Raw genomic sequence first — 19,824 nt, 5'->3', positions numbered from 1 at the left:
ATAATCTTCTGTCTTGGAGCACCGGCCAAGAGCAGCGATTTTCGGGGGGAACACTGTACACTCACACTGCAGGGCCTTGCCATGGTTGACGGTCATGCATCAATCACGCTTTTCATCGTGGTCCAATAGCCCGCTGAATGTACCTCTGTTAAATAATAAAAACCATGAGTACACACGGTAATTGCGCCACTCTCGCACAGGGCAAATGCTGTCAATGAAGGCGCTACGTTTGAGACATAAAAGTCCCGTGCAATAATCTATTCTGCTGCCCTGCCATTTTTGCTGCCCACTGTGTAGCCTGTGATGCATCATATCCTATAACACCTGTTACACGTGGTGTTCATCCAAGCACTATCCAGGCTCAACCCTGCTGTGTTTGCGAGATCTGACGAGTTCGGGGAGTAGCCCGAGTGAATTGGTCACTGGCTAAACGATATCAGCGGAATTAATGTCATTAGAACCCACTGGAGAGAAGCAGTGTCTTTATTATGAAGGTGGACCTTTAGCACCCACAAGTATGCCACCTGTCAGCCGGTGCCATCTGTGCACTTGGCCCCATTACATGGAAATCTGTAAAGTTCACCGATACTGTTGTAAGGGATCTGCGAGCCACCCTCACGCACCACGCAGACACGACATCTCCGCTCTCACGACTACACGCACCAATCACACACGCGGCAATGCGCTGGACGGGAGATTGAGGGGTTAAAAGGGGCTGTGGGACGTGTGTTCAAGGTTAGTCTTGGAACGAGTGTTGCTGTGCGTTAGTGAAATAAGGAAGTGCTTAAACCATTTTACGACTCCTCTTCACTGTGTTGGAGCCAAATCACCCAGAATGAGGCCAATCTCATCAGATCTCAGAAGCTAAGTAGGCGGGAGCCTGGATGGGGCTTGGATGGGCAACCACAACGGATAGACCCGGGGTTGTGATAGGCTGCCGTGTCACGTGGCTCACAGAGGGCAGTGCAGCAGAATGCTGTACACCGTCGTACTTTACTACGCTCCAACATCGGCGCTGTCCCACCCTCACAAATAGACACGAACTAGTTTGAAGTTTGATCAACTATCACCGACAACAGGTGGAGGCCATCCTGCAGCAGTGGACTGACAAAGGGCTGTAAATTCTTATGAGTGTACGGTTGGCGACGTACATAAAATAGAATTGGTTAGTCCGCACCTTAATTGTTGATCTCCCCGCACAAACTCAAATCGAGACGGAAGAATCATCTTTTTTGCCAGCCCTGAGCCAACGGTGTGGAAACTCCACCTTCCCATAGCATTGACCAGTAAATAACGACCACTGCTGACTTCCAACCTTCCGACTGTGAGCAATATGATCGAACCAACGAGGCAATGTATTGGATTCACCGCTATACAGTACTACACAATTGTATTGTACTACCACTGCCAATATATATCGTCCACATGCCAAGCCAAGCATCAGAGAAATTGCAGATATTCTCTGCAAAAACTGTCACATGGCAATAGTTGAGGTCTAGAAACAAACCATAATTCTTGTCATATTTCTGCTACAGTTCATTTGTGGAAACACGAGCCTCAGTGCAAACACACCGACATCCACAATAAGTATGTAAGGATAGTGTTGATTTTGTAAAAAGAGCAAGTCAATGCACCTTTGGCTGTAGTTTCTGCGGATTTTATGTGAATGGTTCCCACTTACATCTCGCGAATATCACGGCCAAATAAGGAAGACACACGTACGGTCATAAAATACGAATTGGCTTAATGCAGATTCCCATTAATAATAGTTGAAAGCAGTCGGCTATTATGACCACTGCGACATTACATCATTGACAGTGACTGGTTACATAATACAGTACTGTATACATTTTAATTAAAAAAGAAAAGCTCTTGTCTTGGTCATAGATGCCCAAGCTTGGTAGTGTATCCAGGGATAATCCGACACGAGTTTTGAAGCGTTGCGTAAAGTTAAGAAGAGAGAGGCTTTAAAGCGACGTGAAAGATGACCGTGGCGAAATTCAAGCGTGATGGACAACATCACGGTCATGTCATGCTGTCCTCAGCTGGGGACTGTGCGCAGGCTCCACACAAGCCCATCTGTGCCAGCAGAATGTTTATTTTGTGTGGTGTGTGGGCGCCACTGTCGCGAAATGTTAACTCCCTCGCCCGGTGTACAGGAGGTCGTGGGTTCCGATCGCGACCCTGACGCCTGCTGCTGTATATTTGGAGTTTGGGGTGTCTCTCTCCGTGGTTGCGTGGGTTTTTCTCCGGGTTCTCTGGATTTTTTCCCTCCACGTTTAGAATCAACATCACGCGCGAATCGAGTAAGTGGCTGCTGCGATACATTTCCACGTGATAAGCCACTTTGTGTTTTTTTTTCTGGAAGATTTGCTGGTTTATCCCAGGATGTTTCTGTTGCGCGTTCGTCGTCGCTTTAATGTTCTCTGTTCATGTTTCTGTTTGTTGCGGTTGCACCCGACTCAAGAGCCGCATGGCTCACAGGGCTATACATGATAACACATTCCTACGGAGGGAGCTGGTAGGAACGTTGGGTTGCTCGGTCAGTGGCCAAGGTCAACGGCGGCGTGGTGTATTCCGCAAATATGCCCGACTGTGAGGGCGGGCACAAGCCGGCGTGAGTAGGTTAAACGTTGAGTTTTATAAGGGCACCACGGGGTGACCAGCCCTTCCCCACCCAGCCCCACCCCTCCCACCCCCCACCCAGCCCCACCCTCCCCACCCAACCCCTCCCTGCACGACGGACGGACACAATAATCCCCTGTGGGCTGGTGGAACCAATGGGTTCCTACCAGAATGAAACTTCGTTGAGCTATCATTTGTGGCGAGGTCGCTTTTGACAAAATAACTTTTAGCTCAGTTGTGGCTCACCTGCTAAAAATTTAAACAAATCTCATGTTGTCAAGTGAAGTTGCTCCCAACTCATCCTGATGAGAGGGCCCTTTAAGATAACATTCTCAACCAAGTTGCTTTATGCGTCCATTAACAAAGCCCTTTAGCTCTGCGGCAAGCCGGGTCCATTATTCGGATCATGTTTAAGTATTTTCACTTTAAGGCTCCACGCAAACGGAAAATTCCAATGTACCCCACGCACTCCTTGCAAACGAAATGTATAATCTCCAGGGAAATCTAGGCACTACACTTTAATTAATAAAAAGTATTCGCGTACTTTCTAAATAAAATAACGTATTATGATAGGTTTAGTAAATTTTAACTCGGTTTCATTTGTAACAAAAAAAGAAAATTAGATCGCTGATTTTATAACGGGAAAATCGTTACGCTGATTTATGTCAATTATTACGGTTATTAGGGGTGTTTTTCAACTATAATTTATCTTCTGCTCGTTTAACTTTCCGCTTGTAAAAGGACACGTTATGACGCCTCATCTTTGCCTTGAACAGCCAAGCGACGAGAACACCAATTTACTTAACCAAAAGTACAATTAATAACTTTACTCGAGTGAGTCATTAACGTTGTAGCAGCTACGGGTCGAGAGAGTGGCGAGGCCTAGGCGCGGTGCCGCGACGCCGGCCGCTGGTCTAGCGGCGCCGCCGGGATCAGCGCCCCTCGGCCCGCCAAGGCACCCCGACACCCCCCCCTCCCCCCCCGCGAGAACATAAAAAAACAAATATCTCCCGCCTGTAAACAAACTGTAGGGGCAAGTGTTGTTAGCGAGCAGCAACCTATAAAGTCCGGCACAGCACACGAGGAGGTGGGTGAGCAGCAGCAACAACGTAAACATCTCCCCCGGGGTGGCGATGTTTACGCACCACCGCTCCAGGTACTCATTTGAGGCCGAGTCTACCTAGGCGAGGTCTAGGAGCGGTCACCAGTGGCTGGCCGTGTCGAACTTTTATCAACTTAAACACGCGAGTGGCTGGAAATGATTTGTGTGTCGCCCGGACGCTGCAGGACAAGCGACAAAACACGGGATTCGAGCTCACGTCGCCTGGGAGCTGCGGGGTCGGGGACGAAGACGAAGACGCCGCCGCCGCTGCCACAACCTGCGGCACGGGGACGAAGCCGCCGCGAGTCCAGAGCCCGTGCTGCCGGTGCAGGCCGTGCGCGTTCCTTTCCCGCGGCTACGCGGACACCGATTCCGGAACGGGTGCTGAGAGCGGTGGTGCTTGCTTGGGTGCTGGGGGCCTGGGGTGCCAGATGCCCCCTCGGTGGGGGCTTCCATCGATGACGTCACGCAGCTAGGAGGTGGGAGGGGGCGGGGTCAGACATTTGTGACGAGGGGGGGAGGGGCGTTTGAGAAATGTGACGTCACATCAAAATGCACAATTTTAAATTAATATAGACAACACGTTCTACTTATATTCTTGGTTCTTTCGGTAAAGTCACGTAGAAGGGAAATAATAAAATGATATTTATATAAAAATACAAATTCTCACGACGTTTCGACTGCAACACAAGCAATCATCATCAGGTGTGAAATCCACACCTGATGATGATTGCTTGTGTTGCAGTCGAAACGTCGCGAGAATTTTTATAGTTTTATATTTTTATTATTTTATAATTTTCCTTCTACGTTACTTTACCGAAAGAACCAAGAATATAAATCCCTGCAGTCACGAAAGCTTTAAATCAAAACGTTCTACTGAATTAAATAGACTTTTTAAATAAACGTTTTCTCCTACAACATCAGAGTGCAGCGCCACATTAAATACGCACTACAATGACAATAGTTTAAAGCGATTTGAAGCATGTTTTATTTTGGGGGGGGGGGCAGAGCTTTGTGACGACGTATGACGGGGGGGAGGTAAAAAAATCGTCCAAAATCGCGTGACGTCATTTATGGACGGCCCCTTTGGGGTGGCGAGACAATGGCCAGATTTTTTTTTTAAAGACGGCAAATCATCGACAATACAAATGAGGCACGGGCACTTGAGTTACAACTTTGTTTCATCAAATCCGACGTGTTTATTGACGTTATACCCAATGGGTGCAAGGCTGCGGTGAATGTTAGGAATCACTTGTAGAGAGTGCACCTTGTGAGTGAGCCACACCTGTGGGTAAGTCAAGCGCACTGTGAGTAGTCTATAGTGTAGTGTATAGTGTAGTGTATAGTGTAGTAGTGTATAGTGTAGTGTATAGTGTAGTCTACAGTAGTGTCGTGTATAGTGTAATGTATAATGTAGTGGTGTATAGTGTAGTTTATAGTGTAGTGTATAGTGTAGTTTATAGTGTATTTATAATGTAGTTTATAGTGTAGTGTATAGTGTAGTCTATATTGTAGTTTATAGTGTAGTTTATAGTGTAGTGTATAGTGTAGTAGTGTATAGTGTAGTGTATAGTGTAGTCTACAGTAGTGTCGTGTATAGTGTAATGTATAATGTAGTAGTGTATAGTGTAGTTTATAGTGTAGTGTATAGTGTAGTTTATAGTGTAGTGTATAGTGTATTTATAGTGTAGTGTATAGTGTAGTCTATAGTGTAATTTATAGTGTAGTTTATAGTGTAGTGTATAGTGTAGTGTATAGTGTAGTAGTGTATAGTGTAGTGTATAGTGTAATCTACAGTAGTGTCGTGTATAGTGTAATGTATAATGTAGTAGTGTATAGTGTAGTTTATAGTGTAGTGTATAGTGTAGTCTATAGTGTAATTTATAGTGTAGTTTATAGTGTAGTGTATAGTGTAATCTACAGTAGTGTCGTGTATAGTGTAATGTATAATGTAGTAGTGTATAGTGTAGTGTATAGTGTAGTTTATAGTGTAGTGTATAGTGTAGTCTATATTGTAGTTTATAGTGTAGTTTATAGTGTAGTGTATAGTGTAGTTTATAGTGTAGTGTATAGTGTAGTCTGTAGTGTAGTTTATAGTGTAGTTTATAGTGTAGTCTGTAGTATAGTTTATAGTGTAGTCTGTAGTGTAGTCTGTAGTGTAGTCTATAGACTACACATTGCACCTTGTGAGCTACACCTGTGGGTGAGGCAAGCGCAATGGTCAACAACGCCACGTGTTCACGATGGTCAACAATGCCACGTGGTTGCGATGGTAAACAACGTCACGTGGTCACGATGGTAAACAACGCCACGTGGTCACGATGGTAAACAACGCCACGTGTTCACGATGGTAAACAATGCCACGTGTTCGTGATGGTAAACAACGCCACGTGATCGTGATGGTAAACAACTCCACGTGTTCGCGATGGTAAACAACACCACGTGGTCGTGATGGTAAACAACGTCACGTGTTCGTGATGGTAAACAACGTCACGTGGTCATGATGGTAAACAACTTCGCGTGTTCGTTTACATGCTGCGGGAGTGGTTGCGGTTTGCGTCGCACTGCGCTCACGGCCAACACCGGTGACGATTATCTAAACCGGTCCTGGGCCTCCCCTAGGTTGGCTCAGCCTCAAATGGGTATCTGGCGCGGTGTGTAATCGTGGGGAGACAAAGGCGGCCGGGCGTGGTTGCTGGCCCTGCAACAGTCTGTTGATACGGCTCGACCGGGGGGAGATCTGTAATTCGACACCGCGTTGTTGATGTTTGTTTATTATGGATCGACTGAGCGGTAATCAATACGATTAATCGCGAGTAACGATCCAAAAGACCTTATCTAAAAAGTATAAACTTTGCGTCTATATTATGTTGCTGCTACGAGTGTCAAAATGATTGACCACTTTGTTGAGCTATCGTCTGTGGCCAGGTCGCTTTGGAACTAGAAGTTAAAATACCTCGGCAGGCTTTGTCTGGTACGATTGGGGTGGTTTGTGTTGTTGTATTTGTTTGTGTTTGGGTGATTTAAATTTTGATTTAAAGCTTTCGTGACTGCAGGGATTCATATTCTTGGTTATTTCGGTAAAGTCACGTAGAAGGGAAATAATAAAATAATAAAAAATATTAAACTATAAAATGTTCACGACGTTTCGACTGCAACACAAGCAATCATCATCAGGTGTGAAATCCACAGCAAGAAAAGTATTTCCCTTCTACGTGACTTTACCGAAAGAACCAAGAATATTATGGTGATTTGTTTACATTTCTTGTACTTTCACTCCTACCGCGTGTTCGTTGTAACTGTTGTTGTCACGTGCTTACCCCGTGCCCCCGACTGGACATCTGTGAACAACAAGAGCTTCATTGCTCATCGGATTCCTCCTGACATCTAAATATTATGATGTATGGGCAAAGATTCGCCCCTTAGGCCAAAGCCACACTCACTCTCTTCCACATATGGGGGGGGGGGGGGTAAATCTCTAATCGGTGATTTTCTCGGGTGTACGAGAAATCTCATAATGAACCTGATACGATTGTTTGCTATTTTTAAATCCTTTATATTAAGTTCACTTGCTTGCTTGCTTACGACCGTGCAAATCTTTCGGTCGTTTTTTAACCCACTTCACGTGATCCAATGGAGCTGACATTTTGCACACAGACTCGTTGTGCGTGACAATTAATTTTCGTGAAAAATTTTTTCCAAAATTTTACACTGTTTAGGGAAATTTTTTAAAATATTTAATTACCAATTGCTTAATGGTGGCAGACAATCATCTGACCCATAGGTGGCAGCCATCTCAAGCCAGAGGACGAGAGGACTCTAGCCGCCCCGATGCCACGCATATAAAGGATTTATAGTGAAAAACTTTATTTTTACGGGTTAATTTTTTTAAATCCTTAATATTAAGTTCGCTTGCTTGCTTGCTTGCGTGCTTGCGTGCTTGCGTGCTTGCTTGCAAACTTACGACCGTGCAAATCTTTCGGTCGTTTTTTAATCCACTTCCCGTGATCCAATCGAGATGACATTTTGCACACTCGTTGTGCGAGACAATTAATGTTCGTGAGAATTTTTTTCCAAAATGTTACACTGTTTAGGGAAAACAAATTAAATATTTAATTACCAATTGCTTAATACTGGCAATCATCTGACCCATAGGTGGCAGCCATCTCAAGCCAGAGGACGAGAGGACTCTAGCCGCCACGCATATAAAGGATTTATAGTGAAAAACTTTGTTTTTACGGGTTATACTTGTTATCTATGATGAGACTCTAACAGCTACTCCAAAAATGTGTATTTTTCCGCAAAAAAACTTTAATTGTTGACGACTTGATTCAACTTCTTATATTTAAAGACGTACCCATTGGAAACCGCTCAATGTAAACATTCCTATCACTATTTTTAAATCCTTTATATTAAGTTCGCTTGCTTGCTTAGGACCGTGCAAATCTTTCGGTCATTTTTTAACCCACTTCCCGTGATCCAATCGAGCTGACATTTTGCACACAGACTCGTTGTGCGTGACAATTAATGTTCGTGAAAATTTTTTTCCAAAATCTTACACTTTTTAGGACAAAAATATTATATTTAATTACCAATTGCTTAATGGTGCAATGCAATCATCTGACCCATAGGTGGCAGCCATCTCAAGCCAGAGGACGAGAGGACTCTCGCCGCCACGCATATAAAGGATTTATAGTGAAAAACTTTGTTTTTACGGGTTATACTTGTTTTTCGTTCAAACTCATTTGAATACGAAAAAAACAATATATCGAACAATGGTTCTCGCTTTAACTCTATTTGCTGTTTAATGCTCTATCAAACGAAAAAAACAGAAATGTGATATTATGAACGTTTTCTGAATGACACAAATATTTATGGGGCGCTTAAAATCCAGATTTGGGGGCCTTAAAATGAAAAAATCTCGGATTTTTAGATTTTTCTGTTTGTCTTAAAAGCGAGCTCCGTACCAAATCTCAGCTGTCGTCCGTGTCGGGCAAGTACCCTCGATGTTTTTATTTGAGACCTACAGACGGTAAGTTGTTTTATTTAATATCGAATAAATCTTGATTTGAAGTTTTCGTGACTGCAGGAATCCATACTCGTCGTTTCTTTCGGCAAAGTCGCGTAGTTAGAATAAGTTAGAATAACTACGTGACTTTACCGAAACAACCAAAGAATATCGAATAGATTACAGGCGCCATCTACCGGTGCGTAAGCCGGAGTGCAAACTGACCGGACCACGTGTTTTCTGCTTTGCACTGTACATGCGCACGTGTTTCCTGCTTTGCACTGTACACACGCACGTGTCGTCGTTGCGGGCTGGTTACCGGCATCATCATCAATAGCAAGCAGCGAGCAGGTGAAGTTTAAATTTTGATTTAAAGCTTTCGTGACTGCAGGGATTCATATTCTTGGTTCTTTCGGTAAAGTCACGTAGAAGGGAAATAAAAGAATACAAATAGAAAACAATAAAATAGTGTATTATTTCCCTTCTACGTGACTTTACCGAAAGAACCAAGAATACAAAGCCCGTTTATTTCATGCTCGTCGTCACCATACAAATCTCGACTTTAACGGAGTTGAAGAGTCCGTGGGCGAATGTTTTTTAAATGATTGGTTACAAGAGAAGGCGCAACAGTCGTGTCTGGAAGGCCGAGTGGCTTTCAAAGGCAATGCACGCGTTCAATCGGAGCGTGTTCGTAACACGTCCTGCGGTGTGGCTAATGCACTATAATTAATTGCAAAAGTTGTTCTGTTTATTGCCAGAAAATTGTAAGAGCCGATGTATTGTGATTGTTCTTGTATACAATAGAACTCTTTCTAACAGTCGTGTCTGGGAGGCTTTGCGAGTACTGGACGGTGCAGCGGGCCCGACACTTTAATGTTGTAAGGATTCGTGCTCGGGTCGTTGTGGAGAATACAAAGTAGCAGGGTTAATAAGCAGACAGGGTCGCATGCTGTAACAGAACTGATGGGATGTGTAAACTAAATACATTAATGTAGTTTTTTGTGTTAGATCGCGTAAATATATAAATGTGTCGGTAAAGCCGCCACCAACCGACACAACCAACTAGTAAGGGTTGTCACGTAAACAGAACGGGGCCAATTCTTCACTAGTACAGCACTAGTTTGTAGTGTATAGTAGTGTAGTGTATAGTGTAGTGTTTAGTAGTGTATAGTGTAGTGTATAGTGTAGTGTATAGTGTAGTGTATAGTGTAGTGTAGTATATAGTGTAGTGTATACTGTAGTGTATAGTGTAGTGTATAGTAGTGTAGTATATAGTGTAGTGTATAGTGTAGTAGTATATAGTGTGTAGTGTATAGTGTAGTGTATACAGTGTGTAGTATATACTGTAGTGTATAGTGTAGTATATAGAGTAGTGTATAGTGTAGTATATAGTGTAGTGTATACTGTAGTATATAGTGTAGTGTATACTGTAGTAGTATATAGTGTAGTGTATAATGTAGTATATAGTGTAGTGTATACTGTAGTAGTGTAGTGTATAGTGTAGTGCATAGTGTAGTATATAGTGTAGTGTATACTGTAGTGTATAGTGTAGTGTATAGTGTAGTGTATAGTGTAGTGTATACTGTAGTAGTATAGTGTAGTGTATACTGTAGTAGTATATAGTGTAGTATATAGTGTAGTGTATAATGTAGTATATAGTGTAGTGTATACTGTAGTAGTGTAGTGTATAGTGTAGTGCATAGTGTAGCATATAGTGTAGTGTATACTGTAGTATACTAGTACAGCACACCGGTGTGTTGGAGAGCCAAGCCACAACATTTACAATCTAAGTATCAACACAAGCGGTGTGCTGTAGTAGTGAAGAATTGGCCACGTTCTGTTTACGTGACAAACCTTACTAGTTGGCTGTGTCGGGTGGTGGCGGGTTTAACGACACATTTATATATTTACGCGATCTAACACACAAAAACAACCTATTATGGATGATATTGGCCGCGAAAGCCGACGCTGTAAAACTACATTGATATTGTTAGTGGGGAGCGGTGGTGTAGTGGTTAGCGCGCTGCGCTACGAACCTGGCGACCCGGGCTCGATTCCCGCTCACGGCCAACACCGAGTGACGATTATTTGCACCGGTCCTGAGCCTCCCCTAGGTCGACTCAGCCTCAAATTAGTACCTGGCGCGGTGTGTAAACATCGCCACTGGGGAGACAAAGGCGGTCGGGCGTGGTGTTGGCCACCCATCCCCCCCTCGTGTGCCGTGCCGGCCTTCATAGGTGCTACGCGCTAACAGCACATGCCCCATCAGTTGAAGGCTATATTCGGGGGTGGGGGGATCTTTATCTTTGTTGTGATTGCGCGTGAACCAAGTGGGCCCAAGGGCGGACGCTCGGCCTCCCCCACTTGGGGACAGAGAGGCGCTCGGCAGAGATCGCAAACGGGTTTTGATTCCTTACCCGTACCCGGCCGCACCAGGGTCGCAAATGGGTACCCGTTCCCTACCCGATACCCTACCCGAAATGAGTGACAAACGGTGACTCACCAGTGACTCACGGCCTACCCGTACCCGGCCGCACCAGGGTCGCAAACGGCTACCCATACCCGTACCCGGTCGGGTACGGGTAGCCGGGTATCGGGTAGGGTACGGGTATCGGGTACCCGATTGCGACCTCTGGCGCTTGGTGGTGGCTCTGAGAAACCTGCCCATCGTTTCAGCCGCCGCACCGGGAGATAGCAAATTCCGCTCCGGTTGTGGCAAACCGTTAACGCCGGGGCGGCGGGGCGGTACGGCGGCGGCGGCGTATCAACAACTGCGCTGCGGCTCGCCGCGCGATCGTTTTTTCTGCAGGATGCACGACCTGACGGAGAAGACGCGCATGGTGACCAGCCACCTGAACTTCCTGTGGAAAGCGGCGGGGAGCTTGGCGACCGCGTGCCCCGAGCAGGCGCGGTACCTGCGGTGAGCGAGACGGCGGTGACCCCGGGGCTCGCCGGTGACCCCCGGGGACCCGGCGGTGACCCTGGCCCTGCGGTTTACTGCGGGGCCCAGATTCATACAGAGAGCCATAGACTCACGCAAAGATCCATAGATTCATACAGAGAGCCATAGACTCACGCAAAGATCCATAGATTCACACACCCATAGGCTCGCACAGAAATAAAAAGATTCACACAGAGACCCATAGGCTCACGCAAAGATCCATAGATTCACACAGAGACCCATAGACTCACGCAAAGATCCATAGAATCACACAGACACCCATAGACTCGCACAGAAATAAAAAGATTCACACAGAGAGCCATAGACTCACGCAAAGACCCATAGATTCACACTGAGACCCATAGGCTCGCACAGAAATAAAAAGATTCACACAGAGAGCGATAGACTCACGCAAAGATCCATAGATTCACACTGAGACCCATAGGCTCGCACAGAAATAAAAAGATTCACACAGAGAGCCATAGACTCACACAAAGATCCATAGATTCACACTGAGACCCATAGGCTCGCACAGAAATAAAAAGATTCACACAGAGAGCCATAGATTCACACTTAGACCCATAGGCTCGCACAGAAATAAAAAGATTCACACAGAGCCATAGACTCACGCAAAGATCCATAGATTCACACTGAGACCCATAGGCTCGCACAGAAATAAAAAGATTCACACAGAGAGCCATAGACTCGCGCAAAGATCCATAGATTCACACTGAGACCCATAAGCTCACATTGGAGGCATCATCACAGTGATGCACTCCGCTACTCCCGCCACAATCATCTGGCTCATTAACCACCTCGATGTCAAATTACAGCTGCTACTTCACATCAATTTCAATGTTAGTCCAACGGTTCCAAGCACGTGCCAACGTTGAGCCCAGCGTTGGCACGTCTACTGGGTTGTTGCAGAGGTTCGTGGTTCGAATGCAGTAGGCCACCCTGGTTATTACTGTTGCGGGTGTAGTAACCGTATGGCACTGCGCCCCCGTCTGCTTCGCCGTGGAACTTACAGATCCCCTGACATCCTCTGACGCCATCTCTTCCGCGTTTTTTGCTTTGTTTGCGTTGTCTGTTCTGTCTCCTTTGAACTCTCATTCTACTTTGTACGTTGAACTTCTTTCGCACCGTACGTAGCCAACCGTGCGAATCGGAGGTATGGGGGAAGGACAACAAACTGAACACAGAAAGCAGTTCTATAGAGACGAGTTGTCAATCGAGATGATTTAAAAGTGCATAGTTCCAGTCGCTTCCTAATATTGCAAGGAAGAGCGTTCCAGAAGCGCATCTGAAAGTGTGCAATGCAGTGACCGTTCAATGGCTATCCAAACGCTGTTGCGAGCCAAAAACCTCTGTTATTTATGTATTTATGTTAAACTTCTTTCGCACCGTACGTATCCAACCGTGCTCATCGGAGGTCTTGTACTGTCTGTACTTCTTCTGTCTCGTTTGCTTCATCTCATTTGGTCTGACTGGTGGCCTTAAAAAAGTATATGTTGAATGAATAAAGAATAATTGATTTTGACATGCCCAGTGGGATGCATTTAAGGAAACTTTAAAGTTGAAATATTTCGATTTAAAGCTTTCGTGACTGCAGGGATTCATCTTCTTGGTTCTTTCGGTAAAGTCACGTAGAAGGGAAGTAATAAAATAATAAAAATAAAAACATTATGTTTTATTTTTATTATTATAAAAATAAAACATTATGTTTTATTTTTATTATTTTATTACTTCCCTTCTACGTGACTTTACCGAAAGAACCAAGAAGTTGAAATATTTGTTTTGCTCAAATATCACGTTCCCATGGCAGGGACGATTCTTTTCATAGGACGAGGATTATTGATGTCCCAACAAAGTGACTCTTTATTTTTAACCCCGGAGGGATGATGGGCTGAGTCAACCCCCCCCCTCCCCCCGCACCTGGATTTCAACTCTCGCCTTTCTAGTTGCCGAACTGCTCGCTGTGTCACCTGACCAGTTTGTGTATCTGTCGTGATCGATTAATCGTTTCCGCGCTGATGTGTGGGTCCGTGCTGTGTGCCTGCAGGTGCATCTACAAGGAGCGGGCCACATGGGCAGCTGCTCATAAAGTCACCGTCGGTCAGTCCTCAGTGCCACCACACACACACACAAAGACAAAGGTCCCCCATATAGCCTGATCAGACTGTTAAGGCAAGTGCTGTTAGCGAGTAGCACCTATGAAGGCTAGCACTGTGGCACACAAGGGGGTGGGTGGCCAGCATCACGTCCGGCCGCCTTGTTTACACACCGCACCAGGTAGTCATTTTAGGCAGGATCAACCTAGGGGAGGCCCAGAACCGGTTCAGATAATCGTCACCGGTGTTGGCCGTGAACAGGAATTGAACTCGGCAATCGGACAATGGGGAACCTGGAGGAAACCCACGTGGAACAGGAGGGGAACACACAAACTCCGCATAGAAAAGGCAGCTTAATCGGGTATTGAACCCAGACCCCTTTGTGCACTGGTGCTAACTTTCACCGACCTCCGGCGACCCTCTGCAGACCGGCGGCGGCACCTGACGGGCTTCTGCGCGCTGTGCGGCGCCGAGCTGGGCGCCGGCTCGTGCCGCGTGCGCGTGCATCCACGCGCGCGCCCCCCCGCGTCTCCGCGCGTCTCCGCGCTACTGCGCGATGCGGCGGTGCGGGAAGACCGCAAAGAGCATCTGGAGCGGGGCGCCGCGCGGCGCCTGCGTCGCCACCGCAACGCCGCCGGCACCATCGTGAGTCACGCCGCGCGGACGGCCACGCGAAGTCACCATCGCTCACCGCAAACGCGCGCCGCTTACACGCCCGCACACCACACACGCACCACGTGCACCGCATATACCGCACACACACACACCGCAAACACATCTTGAAAATGCTGCGCGGCACACGCACTGCAGACACCGCACGAACACACCGCACACATAGCGCAAACACATACCACACACACACACCTCACACGCACCACACACCACACACACCACACACACATCACAAACACATACCACACACACCACAAACACATACCACACACACCACAAACACATACCACGCACGTACACACCACATACACCGCATATACCGCACTCGCACACCACACGCACCGCCAACACACCGCACACATACACAACAATATACACCACTCATTCACACACTGCACACATGGCACGCCGCCCAAACTGCATACACATACCGTCAACACCCTGCTCACGCTCACACATACAGCTGTCATTTGTGGCCAGGTCGCTTCTGAAAAATATCGTGGGCCCTACCTGCTAAAATAAAAACAGCTTCATAGTTTATGGGTTACTCTCCCAAACGAGACTCGTCCTTGTCTCCACCTGCGTTCTCACCGGGGTGAACAAAGTTACCTTGAACCTCCGCTCACGAGCATGGGGGTCAAGTACGGTCAAAACAGCCGCCATGACTGGCACAGCGTGAGGGGAAGCCCGGCTCCCCGGAGGGAACACGCAGCGTGCGAGCGAGCGAGGGGACAACTCGTGAGCTCGCTGGCGCTGCTGCCGCGCCTGTGTCCACGCTTGCAGCCCGCAAGCTCTCTGGGTCTCGACACACGAACACAGTCTTCGCCGTGATCCACCAACCCCGTTCGTGAATGGCCGCGTTCCCGCGTGCTCGACTTCTTCTCACCGCTGCCTCGTTAAACTCGGCCCAATCATTCCGCTCGTTCAACCAATCGTTCCGCTCACCCCCCCCTGCCACCTCCCCACCCGCCCCCTCCACCCGCCCCCCCCCCCGTCCCACTTCCCCCGGAAGTCCATAGCGTGCTTCACCTGCAAGAGGACGTCCCGGGTCCGTGGCGGCTCGCGAGCCGAGATCGCCGCGACCCTGAGCCACCGGCGTCACGGCCGCCGCCGCCGCCACGACGCCGGCGCGACGGAGGGTGGCGCCGCCGTCGACGGCGGCACAGCCCGGCGCCGCAGGCGACGCGCAACGCCGGCGTCCGGCGAGTCGACACCATCCGGCAAAACGACGCCGGCGGCGTCCGGCAGAACGACGCCGGCGGCGTCACGGACACCGGGCAACTGGACGCCGACCACGCCGAGGGGCAGGGCAACACCGCGCGCCAGCCCGGCAGCCACCACGCCCAGGTGCCAAATCCCCCCCACAAAAGATGTCCCCTCCTGCGCTTGCGTCCGAGTGAGCGCTGCCGTTGGGTCGCTTCTGTTGCCGTGGAGGGAACATCGAGAGGGGAGCTCTGATAACCAATGGGTGACGTATGCTTGGATGCATGCGGACGACACGAGGAAGTTTGACGCAGTCTGTGGGGGTTGCACAGTCCGATCTCCGCCCCCCCCCCCTCGAGACTCCCAGTGGCAACGCGGCAGGCGACACAGGGCGCGGCCCTCAACGAGCACATGAACGCCGAGCTAAAAAACTCAACGTTAGCGACTAACGCTGTGGCCCTTAAAGGGAACTGTTAGAGGAGACACTTGGGGTAATGGGCCTTCTTCGTATAGCAGTGTTGCGATGTTAATTGCATGTATGTGCGTGTGTTGAACTTCTTTCGAAACCGTACGTAGCCGACCGTGCTAGTCGGAGGTGCGCGGGGTGGGGGGAGGAGGACAGCTGTTTGTAGTAAACGCGTTGCTGGTGAAGGTTTCCATCCACGATTGCCCAAGGCCATGGCCCTAACTGACTTTAAGGGTGGAACAACGCATCGATTAATATCGACGTTCAAGCTCACGGGTGGGTGCGTATATTAAATTGCACGTCCTCGCCCCCGTACAGCGACGAAACGTTCTACCGGTCACCTCAACGTGAACAGAAATAATCGATTTTTCGAAACAGGATCGTGACCCCGAATCTCACCACTCCAACCTAATCACCTGGGTGGTGGGAGTAGACATTTCACGGGACCTGTCAACGTGTTCGTGTGCCACTTTATAAATGGACTACTGTGTGGTGTTATCTTGGTGTGGTCTGGGACTGGCGTTGTTATTGTTTTTTGTTGCTTTGCCCAGTCCTGATAAATCAAACTTGAATATTTATATTTTGTGACTAGCTTAACCATTTTCAAAAATGTTCACTCCCGTCATGTTTTTTGTATTGTTTGCTGCTCTGTTTTAACTCGCTGAACCCGACTGGACGTGTGTGAATAAAGAGCTTCACAGCTCATCGGATTCCTCCTCTTCCTGCAGCAGCAGCAGCAGCAGACAGTCGAAATGAAGATTTCCGATTTTATATCACGACTCCTTGTCGACGCACGGTCTTGGCGCCCCCTGTTATCACCGGGCTTGCCGTGTCACGGCACGAAACGCACAAATTGTCGTCATCATCGTTACGATGAGCCCAAACAATGAGAGCCGCCCCCTTGTTGGGAAAACTGCTACGTTGTTTATACAGCATTGTCTTAGTACGTTTTAGAGGGGCTTTGTTTTGCCCGATTTTTTTATTTAGTATAGATTTATACTTAAATTTTTTATGTGTATTGTATTATGATTGTTATTGGGATCAAACATCGAAATAGATTTTTTTGCACTTTCTGTATGCAGCATGGACGGGTTGTGCTTTTTCTGTAAGATTTTATTGTTTACTACATACGTGATGTCTAGATTTGTGTGCAATGAATTTTAGGTGTATCTTGTAATTGTATTGCTTGTTGCGGTTGAACCCAAATCAAGAGCCGAATGGCTCACAGGGTAAATCCTAATAAATGAAACTGAAACCTTTTCTTTGTCCCACGCCCCACCCCACCAGCAGGTCAACGCAGTCTCCCGCTGCCAGTACGCCCGGCAGCGCCAAGCGGAAACCCTTCGCTCAGCTCAAGCAGCTGCTGCAGATGGAGCAGCAGAGGCAGCAGCAGAAGGGCAGCCTCAAAGACTTCCTGTCCTCCATATAAGCCAACCCACCTTGCTCGGTCTGTTCCTCCTACAACGCGCGTGTTGTTTTCATAACACGAATTGGCTATAATGCGATGAATGTGTTTGGGAATGCGTTTTTTTTCTAACGCGGATACGAATTGGAAATATAACACGATTGAGTGAACTGAGCGACGTCGCGCGAGGAGGAATAAGTGGTTGTACGGCTGCCTCGGCGTAGCATCACACAATGGATGCTGCTGGATGCTTCTAGATGCTACCCACGCGCCTCAGTCTTGGCCCAGCCTGCGTACGCATCTCACGTGTTATCGCGGACTGTGCTTTACCTTATATTATTTATTATCACACGGTTTTTCCATACCGCGGAGTTCTTCAGGAACGCGACAACTACCGAGGCGTTATAGGAGAACAGACCGTACTGTTGGGGATAGCCACGCTTTGAAAAATGTTATCGTGCGACGCGGTTTTCTCGGCAGGAGTTTTTGTTTCCGCAATTGGGCTTCACCCTTTTGAAGTTTGGGTCGAGGCAAAGACGTGAGAAGGCCAAGTCAACTCGGCCCACCATTCCATTTGGGGTTGATAAAATGAGTACCATATTCTTGGTTCTTTCGGTAAGTCACGTAGAAGGGAAATAATAAAATAATACAAATATAAAACAATAAAAATTCTCACGACGTTTCGACTGCAACACAAGCAATCATCATCAGGTGTGAAATCCACAGCAAGAAAAATTAAAAAAGTGGCGGTTTTTCCCAAAAAAAAATCAAATTTTCTTGCTGTGGATTTCACACCCGATGATGATTGCTTGTGTTGCAGTCGAAACGTGAGAATTTTTATTGTTTATATTTGTATTATTTTATTATTTTCCTTCTACGTGACTTTACCGAAAGAACCAAGAATATGAATCCCTGCAGTCGGGAAAGCTTTCAATCAAAATGAGTACCACTGCTATAAGCTACTCAGAGTCATCCTGTGGGGAGACAGGCCTCCCTCCATAGGAATGTGGAATTTCCTCCACTGGCTCAGGGTGGCCAGTAATGATATCCACCGGCCCGTGCTTGTTTGAGCATTTGAGCATGGATAAACCGACTTTGCTGTATTCCTTTACAAATCGGTGGCTGTGATGAATAAAAAAACGGTCTGTTGCATGCGTCTGATTTTGTTTTGTTTTTTACGAGCGTGAAACTACCAGTGAGGTTAAAGGTACACAAAAATTATAGTTACATTAAAAAGTAACGTCCTGAAAGTTGGTTCGTTTCTCAATCCACTTGTCCTGGTGAGGGTCGCCGTGGCAGCATATTGAGTAGGGGGCGGTCTAGACCTGCCTGTCCCTGGCGACAGACTCCAGCATGACACTACTATACACTACTATAAATTACTATACATTCTACACTACTATACACTATTATGCACCGCCTCTAGCTCTTCCTGGAGCATTCCCTGGCCAGCTGAGAGACAGCGTCCTGCCAGCAGCGTGTCCTGGGCCGGCCCTGGGGTCTTCCTGAAAGAGACGAACTTAATTCGGAGCTGTTCTGCCCTGTCTTGGCACAATCTCCAATATGGGGTTCGGCTCAGTATCTGCATGCCAATGGACACGTCCCTCCTTGTGCAGTCTTTAGAAATTAACACGCAATCAGAGACTATTGAATTGCCAACAATTGTTGCAAGTCCGGTGACCAATGGACCTTCTCGACCAGGGGTGGGGAACATGACCTGTGGCAACATGAGGCCACTTGGAAATTGCTCACATTTATTTGTTGCTGCTGCAAGCATCTTAGCCACACAAATCGGGTACGAGAAGGGGGTTATTTTTGTACTGGGCATCAAGGTGGCGAGATGTTAACTACCTCGCCTGGTGTGCAGGTCGTAGGTTCGATCTGGACCCTGGCGCCGAGATATTTGGAGTTTGCGGGTTCTCCCCGTGGTCGCGTGGATTTTTCACAGAGTCCTCCGGGTTTTCCCTCATTTAGAATCGTGACGCCTTTAAGAGTATTTGGTGATAATAGGGGGTTTCCCCTTTGTTTTCTAACAAAACTGAAACCTTTTACAAGGAATCATGTGTGCATTAACCACAATGCTTGTGGTCAAAATGCAAACAAAAAACACACTGATAATATATGCATTGTCCTTGAATCTGATTGGTCCACACCAGAGACGGCTTTCTTTTGAGCCTCGTCTCAATTGGTGCTAGACCAGAGGACGCCAACAGGTTTCAGTTTTGTTGCCAGAAAAAAGGGGGAAACTCCTATTATATTTTGGTACTGGCAAAGGAGGTCGAATGATGTAT

General features: G+C 47.3%; 2 protein-coding genes across 4 annotated transcripts in view; one reads left to right on the top strand and one right to left on the bottom strand.

Moving 5' to 3' along the window:
* The window catches only part of LOC133356001 (endonuclease/exonuclease/phosphatase family domain-containing protein 1-like), a 35,510-nt gene extending 31,328 nt beyond the window's left edge, over positions 1 to 4,182 (bottom strand). Inside the window, exon 1 of the mRNA XM_061573476.1 lies at positions 3,945 to 4,182. The gene's annotated coding sequence lies outside the window, so the exon portion shown is untranslated. The remainder of the gene's footprint in view (positions 1 to 3,944) is intronic.
* On the top strand, positions 4,099 to 18,270 carry LOC133356003 (UPF0711 protein C18orf21 homolog). Of its 3 annotated transcripts, none has more exons than XM_061573480.1 (6): positions 4,099 to 4,206; positions 11,545 to 11,655; positions 13,739 to 13,791; positions 14,215 to 14,432; positions 15,472 to 15,806; positions 17,416 to 18,270. In XM_061573480.1, the coding sequence occupies exons 2-6, from the start codon at positions 11,546 to 11,548 to the stop codon at positions 17,555 to 17,557; spliced, it is 858 nt and encodes a 285-aa protein (XP_061429464.1). In that variant the 5' UTR covers positions 4,099 to 4,206; position 11,545; the 3' UTR covers positions 17,558 to 18,270. The 3 variants fall into 3 exon arrangements, with proteins under 3 accessions (XP_061429464.1, XP_061429465.1, XP_061429463.1); XM_061573481.1 differs by lacking the exon at positions 4,099 to 4,206 and adding an exon at positions 8,999 to 9,086 and having other exon boundaries at positions 17,419 to 18,270; XM_061573479.1 differs by lacking the exon at positions 4,099 to 4,206 and adding an exon at positions 8,999 to 9,086.
* The last annotated feature ends 1,554 nt before the right edge of the window (positions 18,271 to 19,824 follow it).

The sequence above is a fragment of the Lethenteron reissneri genome, chromosome 52 (genome assembly GCF_015708825.2).
Source record: "Lethenteron reissneri isolate LAM-NWPU_2019-01 chromosome 52, ASM1570882v1, whole genome shotgun sequence".
NCBI lineage: Eukaryota > Metazoa > Chordata > Hyperoartia > Petromyzontiformes > Petromyzontidae > Lethenteron > Lethenteron reissneri.
Note: the sequence above shows the minus strand (reverse complement) of the source record. Positions and strands in the feature narration are given on the sequence as shown.

Coding starts and splice junctions, on each gene's coding strand:
- LOC133356003 (XM_061573480.1), top strand. CDS start 11,546: ATGCACGACCTGACGGAGAAGACGCGCATGGTGACCAGCCACCTGAAC. Junction 11,656..13,738: donor GAGCAGGCGCGGTACCTGCG/GTGAGCGAGACG, acceptor GTGTGCCTGCAG/GTGCATCTACAAGGAGCGGG. Junction 13,792..14,214: donor TGCTCATAAAGTCACCGTCG/GTCAGTCCTCAG, acceptor GACCCTCTGCAG/ACCGGCGGCGGCACCTGACG.